We start from the raw sequence: 11,225 nt of genomic DNA, 5'->3' as shown, positions 1-11,225 counted from the left end.
CTGAACCCGCTGGGCCGTCACCCCTGCAGGTAACTGCTTCAAGGGAAACCTCCCTTTTTTTCTTTTTAAAAGCGATATCTTTATTTATTAATTTATTTAGTGGCAAATAACAGTGTAGAATACTCAAATGTGTGTGGCTGAGATAACTGTGAAGCCACTGATTTAGGGCCATTAAGACTCACGGTACAACTAAGGGTTTGTAAATTATGCCATATTGAAATGGAGCCTCAGGAAAAAGCCAAATAAAACATTACTCTTCATGAAGTGCCTGTTTTACTCCTTTTTTGGATGCCTATTGTTAGATGAAGTTAAAGTCTTACATACCACTTAGGAGTACTAAGTACTATATAGCTCACATGACAGAGAATGAAGTGCTGGGCAATGCTACTCTGAAGAAACTGAACCTTCCCAGTATGTCTTTGTGCAGGTCTATAGCTTATTCACATACACAAAGAAATCTCATGGTCATGCCTGTTTAAGAAAATACATATGATGGTAGATGGAATACAGAGCTCCTACACATCTGAAACTACTTCATCTCATCCAGAGCCTCCCAGAGCCTGTTCAATTCATAGACTTCTTGTTAATCAGAACTAAGAGATTAAATGTGAATCCATAAAAGCCTGACAGCGTCTATGTCTGTGACTAGGATATAGGAAGGCAGAACTACTCAACAAGCCTCCTCTATATACCACCTACAAAAACATCTCTAGTGCTGCTGTTATTCTGTAAATACTACAAGTCAAGATAATGATCTGTAAATTTGAATGCGATACTGCTGTGCTTTGTCGTTCAGGACATGGCTTGCTTCTTCACCAGCTTCTCTCCTTACCTTCTTGTGTTTGTAATAGTGTAGGTAGCCATTATGTTTCAGCACAAACCACCTCTTTCTCCAGCCCTTCAATATTGCTGACTGTGTTCGTTTGTGCAAATATCCTCGGCAGGTAGGTCTGGGGGTGTTAGGGTAACGGCTGATATCTGATCCCACCACCATAGTCAGGATATCAGGACCTAAAATATTACATGAAGAATGTGAAAACATAGGTCAAAGCTATAATCCAGTCTGTCAATATTTTTGAATACCCCTATAGGGTACGGAGCAGGAAGGCAGTATTCTATCCCATGCCCTTCTCCTCCCAGTGTAGCTTCTAGAAGAAGCAAGGAGCAAAGCAGCCTAGGAAACAGTGAATTATACCAACCAATGTTTGGCCTTCTTTATCAGAAACTCGGGAATTAAACTAATTTTGTGTTGAGGACTAGTAATGTAGCCAGGTATCTGAAGACACCTCCTAAAACAGTTTTTGTGACCAATTTTTGCAAGCAGCAGCTTAACTGCTTGCATATTTTATCAGTTTAGAGAAGTGGTTGGATTTCATTGCTCAAATGGGTGTACATAAATTGGAGTTTATACAAAAATTGCTGAGAATGCTCTTAGGGGCACCTTCTGTCTCTGTTGTCTTACATATGCTCTTGAGAATTCTTTCTTTTCCATGTCCTAGAGTCTACTAACATTTTCTGCTATCTGTGCCCCTCACTGAGGGGGTTTGCTGTTGAAGACTAACTTGTGCTAAAGTGTCTACTTATCATTTGGAAAAGGTAAGTGCTCAAAGGAGATGCTAGGTTGCAAGATTGCCTGAAAATGTGTTATTGTTATCAACAATGAGGTACAATTTCATAATATTCGCTGATACCATCAATACATTTATGGCTTTGACCCTAAAGGCCTGAAATTCTGATTATATCAGATACTACTTCAGAGCAGGTGGCAATGACTTAAAGAGGATTGAGAAATGTGACTATGACATATTTTCATCTGCAAAACATTTGCTGGATTTCTCTTTTGGGGACATTTGACTCTGGAAATGCTGTCTGTGTGCCAAGATTTAGGCCAGGAGGTGGTCTCTGAGGAGTTAAAAATACCCAGTAATCAGAGATTTATCTACTAAAAGACTCAACATACTCTTAAAATATAACAGTGTGAATGGCATCTCTATAATTAAAGAACTTGGTATGTGTCAAGCTAAATTTGTCACTGTCTTGGAAAAGCATTTTAATTTATTGAGTTTCCCATGAGCCCTTGTCAAAACCATATCTGGGATAAATAAAAGAACTGCAGTATATTAACTTTCAGCATGCCAACATGGGTATCTTTGGGTTTTAGTCACCACAATTCTAGGAAGAATATGCATGATTAAAATCACTGACTCCTTGTTTCTGTGGTGCTGCAAAAGGATGCCTCATGAAATAACCTCTCTGCTCTCCAGACTAGACTTCAGGTCTTGGTGACACAGAAATAACCGCTTGGGTGCACTGAACCAAGCTGTGAAGTCTCTCCCTGAGGAAACATAAGGCATAAATAAGGCATTGGTGTCTCTGCAGTCACTTTCAGGACTTTCTCAGTCACTGTCTTTAAGGCAGGAGAGCCAAAAGCGTTACTTCACATATGCTCTTTGGGGAATATTTTGTATGTCCATTTTCTTCTGTGTTCCTAGCAAGGTCCAGATAAAAAAGTGACTTCACCAATACTACTATATTAAATACTAATGCATTAAACCGGTCATTAAGATTTCTGTTGCATCCATCACCCAACTTGTCTGGATGTATTTGGAGCATTGTACAGAAATCCTGACCCATCTGTGTAATTTATTGTGATTTCAAACTTACCTTTCCTTGCCAGATTGGCAGCTTCTGAATGTGGCATGCTGGTGACATCAGTTCCGTTGACTGCTATCAGAATATCCCCGACCTGAAGCCCTGCTTCTTCAGCTGCACTGTCTGGAATAAAAAAAACCCCACATTTTATTTAGAGTTAGGATATCAAGCATGTCTATGTGATCAAGCTTTTCTAGCAAAACAGGTATCTGTCCAACTTGTCAAGGATTATGTTTTGGGACCTTTGTGACATCAACTTGGAGATGGAGCAAGTTTTTCTGAGCAACCTGTTAGTCTCTGTAAATGAAACTTCAGGATTTAGGTATTGGTTCAACACTAGATAATCACTGGCAGTGGAGAAATGTCATTAAAAATGCCATTAGGACTTAAACGCTTTAAGATGCAAATAGGCATTTCAGTATCTGAGGGTTTTGGCCTAAATTGCAAACAAAGATCTGGTGCAATGTTCAGTAAAGTCAGTAGAAAAAACATCTATCATTATGGTGTACTTTGGGTTTGAGACCAAAAGGCTACTTTCTGTGCTGATGTTTCTCTTGCTGGTTAACAGAATTTGGCTATAGTATTTTGTAGGTTTTGTCTTTAGGAGGAAATAACATAGTAAGATAACAAAGGGTCAGTGAAGGAGGCACTGAATCAGATTTGTTAATATATCAACCTTTTGTTTGTTTGTTAACTGTTGCAAAGCACATACACTCCTAATAAAATCGGGCTCAGACACATGCCGGCCAGGAATGGAGGCAAATTAGGGAAGTGATAAATATGGTCCATTCACAGGCACCAATACACAGTTACTTAAATCCCAGTTACAAATTTCTCAGACACAGTTTTTTTCCTTCTCATTTATAATTAAGCATACATAATGTACTGCGAAAAAATTGTTTTTAGAAAATATTGTTCCATGTCCATACTATTGAATGTGTATTTTTAAAGATTTTCTACCCTATCATGCAGTAAATGTGGTTGTTCAGTGTATTTCTGAGGATGCTTAGAAGTTGTAGGGAAGAGATTAGTAAAAGCTTAATAATAAACAGGGACAAAAAAGCCATGGTTCACCCTCATGTGTATTACAAATCATTTGCAAATTTGCAAATGCCAGCACATTTTGGTTTGTGCTGACCTTGAGGATCTCATACAATACTTTATGATCATAAGTGGTCTTTAAAATAATGTGTCAGTGTGCAATCAAAAAGGGATACAAATGCAATTTTTATGTCTGTTTTCATGAAATGAGTCATATTTTGAGAAAACAGAATTTTACTAGAAGTTTGTCTATAGAAAAGAATAGTTTTTTGTTGTTGTTGTTGCTGTTTTAAAGCAACTGCATTTGAAAACAAAACATGCAAATAAACTTAAGAGGAATGATATACAATGTGAGTAGCTGTTTTGCTCTACTTAATTTTAATTAGGAGGTTACAGAGTTAAATTGGTAGGTATTAGGGCTAATGTTGTATGCATGACCTATGATTTATTTGTATTTAGGTAAAAAACTTTCCCACATTCTAATTTGAAAGACCTCTTCTGAGGTTATACTCTTTGATTTAAGAAGGCTAAGGGAATCTGTATGTTTACAATTGGGAAATCATCTAAAACTTTTAATGCTGGAGAGAAGAAACACTTCTTTGCAACAGAGATAACTTTGTATCAATAGGTACTGAAATTCCCAGCCATCTGATAATAACAGCTAGTTGTCCAAGCACACACACATCGTCACTTGTGCTATTTAGGGAAATGATGGCTGACCCCAGTAATTTTGTTTTCTTAAAATGATCAGCAATGAATGATACTGATCTTTAACCTTGTAGTCAAAAGTAACATTCTAATACGATGAGCAGAATGAGTTTTTTAATTCAAAGTTACTTTCTCAGATTCACAGTAAATCACTTTTCACATAACTTCTACTGTAAATATCTAGTTTCAAGGACTATAATAAAAAATATTCTGGACTAAAATTAGGTAGCTGTTTCATGATAAAGAACATTACATAGCCACTTTAGCCACAAATTAATCTTACTAAGTCCTTTGTATAGTATTCTGGAGGCAAAGGTTTTTTAGATTTACGTTATTGGCAAAGCTTCAATTGATAATGGAAGTTCCTGACTGTATTCAGACATGTATAAATATGGAATGATCTCTAGGATCCGGTGTCAAAATCATGTTTATTTTCATGTAGTTCACAGTAAAAGATTAAGAGATACTTTGATAAACAATAGGCATAGCCATATAGAAAGTAAAGCAACCACTTCCAACATTTTCCCTTATTTCTTTTGAATAGGTCTATCTGTTGCCTGAGTTCCTCTTCTGGACTGAAGGCTTTATTTTTAGTATTTAATATGTAGAACATTTGCTCTGAGGCAACAAGTTAGAATGACTTCTAGAACTGAACAGCAGCATCATGCAAAAAGCATGACTGAGGTATAAATCTAATTATGTTCAGATCTTAAGGGGATGCACGGGTTTCTAATACAAGTCTTAGAGTTGTAAAATGTTAGTAAAGTGTTGACCTTTTCAGATATGTAATTTTTTTTCTCTGCATGTTGCTCCCTTGCTCAGACTTCTGACTTTTCTTCCCTAGTAGAATTTAATGATGACCCTATTTAGTAGCTCAGCAGGCAGTTTTTAAAATGATGGGTTCAGCTAATGGATTCACAGGCCTCTGAATTCACAGGCTTTCCCAGTGTTGTCAGGAAGTTGGACAATATAATACCGAATGCTGGCAAAGCGACAGAGCTATTCTTAGATGCTTTGCTAGAGGGCACTCACTAGAATTCTCGGTCTAGGATGACATTTTTCATTATATCTGCCTTTGATAGTAGAAATCTATCAGAGTATCCTGTACCTTCTGCTCCTTCTCTAATTCTACTGTGTCCATCCTGAGATGCAGAGAGCAGTACAGCAAGCAATACTGTAGATTTGGGTGAACCAAGGTTTTAGGTAACAGCAAAGTGACTGACTCCCTGTGTCACATTCTCACTGCAGTTACTGATGATAAAGCCAGCCTTTAGCCAGATTTCTAAGCTGCCATTGCACACAGAGCTGATGATTTCGGAGACCTTTCAGTGGTGACTCCCAAGATCTCATTCCTGAGTGTAACTGCCAGTACCATGTTCTCCATCACGTAGGCATGGTATAGACCATTCCTCTCTAGAGGCATTATCTTACACGTCATCTTTGTTGAAACTCATCTGCCACTTTTTTGCTCACTCACTCAGTTTTGTGAGTTTCTTCTGGAGTTCCTCAAAATCATCGAACCACCCTGAAGAAGTTAACAGCACACCTGTTACGATTTATAGATGGCTCGATGGAAAACCATCCAAGCAGAAGTGTCCCCAGCTAATAAGACTTTTGGAAATGTTGTTATGACGATCACTGCATCCTCCATTTCATTCTTAAAGGCCTGTTGTCATTAGCAGATGTCAGTCCACAAAAGTTCTAGACTTCACATCCAGAGAGAGGCTGGATACAGACATATGAGGTATCAACTGGCATGGAAGGACACAGACCAGTGGAGTCCGGTTTACCCACAGGCATACTGGGGCCCTAAGATGGTTTGTCACGAGCAGTTCAAGGACATGTTATTAAACACCTTACACCACTAATTATGGAAATTATTTATATACATCTATATTATATATTATTATAAAACAGATGTTATATATAATATATTGTATTATACTATATATTATATTATTATAGTATGGTATAGTATAGTATATTACTAAATATTATACATTTATTTTCATACATTTTCATAGGATACAAGTTAACTAGTACAAACACAACTTACTTGTGTCAACTTCAGTCACAAGGATAGGCTTTGAGAACTGGATCCTGAAACCCCAAGGGTAATTGCCAGTTCCTTTAGCGATCTTCACCATTCTTTCACAAACTGTAGAAGAGGAAAAAAGACATCCCTTTTTCCCTACAAGTCAAGTTCAATTTAACAAGGAGCAGCCAGTTTTTAAAACTTTTTATCTATAGGCACTGACAGTTACTGATTCTGCAATCGGCTGGGATGCTTTCAGTATCACTCTTAGCTGTTTGGTGCTGCTCCTCTTGCAGTGCGTACCCTCCTCACGCCATGACTGATTGAATGTCATTCATGTTAGGGCAAAGAGAGACAGCATCAATGAAGTGTACTTTCATCAGCAGTTTAAGTTATGTGCCTGGACTTTGTAATGAAGAGGTGAAGAAGTATTCACATATTCCACTCTACCGACGGCGTTCTGGGAGAGAAAAGCAAGCGCTCCTGCTCCCTGTGTCAGACCTCAAAGCTGCAAATACAAAATACACGCTAAATTCTCAGATGAGTTTAAATCTGTTTCTTGTAGTTTCATTCCTTTTCTATTTTAGAAGGTCTCCATCTTTTGGATAACAATTGTTTCTTTCCCTTTCTTCTACCCTTCCCTGTCCACTCCCTGCTCCCACTGCCTCCCAGTTCTCTAGTCCAACCGCCCACCACACTGGCATCTCCTGCCACCAGTGGCTGTATCCATGTGAAATATCTTCCAGATCAGCAGAATTTAACATGCAAAAGGATCACTCACAGTAAAAAGGGTCTAATTGCCTACTTCCAACTTTTTCTCAGGGTCTAGTATTATTATTGTGTCTCAAATGGACTGGCTCATTAGTAAATCTTATACTCATGAAGGACTTCAGTGTAAATTTGAATTCTCAGAGTATCTGCTTTTGATAATTTACCTGTTTTACTGGGTTTGTTTAATGGAGGCCAATTTAATAATAATTTATGACAGCTGTTTGGTCTTCAAATTGTGTACTATTTGGAAGATAGGAATTGCTTTAAAGGTTACTTTACTAGCAGGCCAATTGATGTTACCTGTCTAAAAAAGCATAGATACTTTAATACCTACTTTAACTACCTTGCTGAACTTCTGAGCCTTTCCCTGGGAGAAGAGACAATCAAAATGGCTCTCCAGAATATTCTCATATATTTTATCGGAGATCTTTCTTATCTGGAGATTTATAGAGGACATTTGTTTTCTCTCATATTGTGAATGATTTATGAGCTCCAGCAAAGAACTATCTCCTGGAAAGCTACAGGTGTGTTTCGGTTCGTCTTAGTTCTTTGAACTGTGTTACTTTTCAGTAACCTAACATTTGAAAAGTGAAGGAAAATCCCCTATCCCCCTGCAAAAGTTATTCACTATATTTGTTTGCATGACAGTGTTTAAACTACAAATAGAACAACGCTTCTTACCCATAGTAAACTTGATTCTTTTCTTTCTGGATCTATTATGTTTGAAAGTTTGATGGAGAACAGATTTTATGACCATTATAATACTTTATGTCCACAAAGAGCTCTCTATGATTTTGCCATGCTTGAAGAAGCTGTGAAATTACATTGCTTCTACCCTTATCATGCAGCAAGAGATGAGGTTTAATTATGACCTTTTACCAGTATAAATTTTGTCAAGTAATTATGATATTTTGCAAGACAGTAGCTAAATAAGAACTATTTATTTACATTTTTTTACAACCTTTTAGCATCTTGGGTTGCTCTTTTTCCTGTCTTCAGCATAAGCGTCCAGCATCTTCTCCAAAATGTTGATCCTCTGGAATCCTCAGAGTGCCCAAAATAAATACAGTTTTATGACATTTATTACCTGTTGCTTTAGCCAACTTACTTGCCACTGGTCTAGGCCTTTTGCTGAGACATCTAGGACTATTATCTGGAGAGGCATCATCTCCTCTGAAAACCCAGGAAGCAGAATGGAAGTTTTCTGTATAAAAACCTCTGTCCTCATTTTCAGAATGTAGTCCCAGATCTACTGATCGAGCATCCTCTGAATTTACTGTCATGAGGGTAAAACAAGTAAAAGTAATGTCAGGAGGGAAAATGCAGGAAGAATAACAGACCTCAGCCAGTCAGCATGGAAGAAGTGCTACAAGCTTCTTAATGAACTGTTTGTAATGTCTGTACTTCTGCAATTTTGCTGCTGTTAAAGGGGCAGTCTGCAAAGATGTCCAAATACAAGATCACAATATTGGATGCTATTGCATATTGAACTTGAATGCCAAGTGAATTCTTAATGCAAATGGTCAAAACAGGAGCTGCACCTTTTTAAGAGAAGTCTGTCTTTAGCCAATTGCTAAGCTTTCTTATGTGGCCCATTTGATTAGGAAGCCAAACAAGATTTCTAGAAATTTAGTATGAGTTCAGTGCATATGGGAAGACAAATGAGAAGCTGAAAAGCAACTGGCATGACTCAGGTCATGATGACCGTATTTGCTGTTTGCTTATTCTTAGCTCTTCTGGACGTGTATATTTAGTTTTATTAAAAAGGAGGTGAGGAAAGAATAGTTTTTGTTTGGTTGGGGTTTTTTTTTGGGGGGTGGGTTTTTTTTTAGTATAGAACTTCTGGCTTGTCCTAGGCTGTTGAATATTTGTATGATGTTACATGTGTTATCATGAGGATTTTCAGATTCATATTTTATATTAATTTACATTCACAATGTCTTGCAATGAGTCTATTGAGTCAAACCATGTCACCCAGATTAACATGGAGATGGAGGAGATGTCTAGTTCTCTGCTAAAGGAAAAAGTTGTAATGTTCAGCCTCACAAGGGGATAGGACAGCAGGCAGCTGGCTGTGTGACAGGCAGGCTATAAACAGCAGTTTGTGGAGAAAAAGGCTATGCAATAGTATGACAACTTCCCAAGCAGACTGGGAGCTGGAACTTCAAAACTAAAACCGGACGGTGAAAGGTATATGAAAGTATAAGACATCAGAGACTGCACTAACAGATAGACTGAAAAAAATGCTTTTGTATAAATTGTCTGAGGGGAAAAAAAAAATCATGCTTCTTTCAATACAAAATGCCTGATATAATGCAGTTAGATTTAATGCAGCTGGAGAAAGGATCTGTTTGCTTTGTTTATCCTGTGTTTGATGTATAATGATTTCCAGTTTCAAAACAGAAAAGATAAAAATTAACCTTTATTTAGTTTTTTTCAGCAAGTGACTTCCTAAATACATCTAACTGGCAGACTTTTTTCACTTTGACGGTCTGCTTAACTGTATCTATGTAGACAAATACTCCACGTCCACTGGCTTCCCCTTATTATGCAGAAAGTATGAGATGGTGTGATTAACTCTATAAAAAGCTCCTAATAAATAAGCAAAATCAAACAAACAAATAAATACTAGTAGGCTGATATGTTTAAAGCACACCTTAGCTTGCTACCATAAATGTATAAATTAAGAAAACCTAGATTAGCACGAAGCAATTCAGTACAGCACAGTATTTTGCCAGTTTAATACTGAATTGTTATAACTGCAGTAGAACTTAAAATGTGACAAATAGGCAAAACCACAGAAATAAATGCTGCCACACTGGCATTATGGAGTTATGCCAAGATATTTCTTGAATGTCTGTTCACCTCTCCCCCCCTTGAGCTTTTGGCACAGATGTCAAACTGAGCAGTTTATGAATGTCAGGAACGAACTGCACTTAGGTTCTTCTCAGCTGCTGGAAGTAAGCGTGTAAGGAGCTGCTGCTTCCAAATACTGATTAGAGTTGTCTCAAGTCTGCAAACACCAGGGAACAGCCTATGCAATGGGAACAGAAATCTGAGGCCTGTAGCATACTATCCAAAATGATTAGATACTAGGATTTGTGACAAAATTGTCTGCTCACTCACCTGTTCTGGAGGACACTTCAGGTTCATGCCATGTGATACCAAAAGCTTTGTCTCAAGGAAAGAAATTCTAGTTCTTGCAACTTGGTCTTTTTTTGGTTTGTTTGTTTGGTTTGTTCTTTTGGGGTTTTTTTATATATTTTCTCTATGAAACCAGCGTGTGCCTGATCTAGTAAAATTTATGGTCCAGGTTTATATTCAAGAGACATTACTGTTGAAATCAATGAACAATTTATCTTGGTGTATGTATCTCCTGATAGGTTTTTTGAGCTCTGGTGGTTTGACATGGTAACTTTCTAATCTCCTTGTTGTGGACTTGAATATATCTTAGGGGCAAAGAATGGAAACTGCTACCAATAAACAGCTTTTTCATTCCCACATGAAATAAGTTAGTCATCCCTGCTGCTTTCTTAACAGGAATTAAAAACTTAGGGATTGACTCAGTTCTATCTGAACATAGGTGGCTAGTACCATATTAGATGCCTTAGGGTATCTCACTTGCTGTCCACTTACTGCTTCATGGGTGCCCTGTAGGTCCCATATTGCAGAACCCTATTGGCGTCCCAGCTGGCAACTGACACATACATTTAGGTAGTGAATTGAGGCCCTGCTGATGTAGGACTTACCTCTTCAGTACAGGGATAGAACATATTTACAGTTTATCTTGTATTGGACCTGCACTGAAGTCTTACAGCTGTCAGTCTTCTATGGGTTTGCATTTAACCTTCTTCAAAAAGGAGGTTATACATCTACAAATAAAACTTCCCTCACCAAAAGTAAACATTAGATCATGAAATATTTCCACAGGGAAATGCACATTTCTTCATCTGTACAAAGTACTTCTTACATTACTAAAATAGTGAAACAGGAGGCAAAGACGGTGTGAAGTAAGAAG

At 37.6% G+C, this 11,225-nt stretch overlaps 1 protein-coding gene across 1 annotated transcript in view; it reads right to left on the bottom strand.

Moving 5' to 3' along the window:
* The window catches only part of LOC103920877, a 23,634-nt gene extending 17,795 nt beyond the window's left edge, over window positions 1-5,839 (bottom strand). Inside the window, exons 1-3 of the mRNA XM_009328735.1 lie at window positions 5,833-5,839; window positions 2,665-2,775; window positions 833-1,011 (exon numbers count right to left, since the gene is read on the bottom strand). Coding sequence (XP_009327010.1) covers window positions 833-1,011; window positions 2,665-2,775; window positions 5,833-5,839 — 297 coding nt within the window. The remainder of the gene's footprint in view (window positions 1-832; window positions 1,012-2,664; window positions 2,776-5,832) is intronic.
* Between the last annotated feature and the right edge of the window lie 5,386 nt (window positions 5,840-11,225).

The sequence above is a fragment of the Pygoscelis adeliae genome, unplaced genomic scaffold (genome assembly GCF_000699105.1).
Source record: "Pygoscelis adeliae isolate BGI_AS28 unplaced genomic scaffold, ASM69910v1 Scaffold16, whole genome shotgun sequence".
Taxonomy (NCBI): domain Eukaryota; kingdom Metazoa; phylum Chordata; class Aves; order Sphenisciformes; family Spheniscidae; genus Pygoscelis; species Pygoscelis adeliae.
The sequence above is the reverse complement of the archived record's forward strand: the minus strand, read 5'-3'. Positions and strand labels throughout refer to the sequence as shown.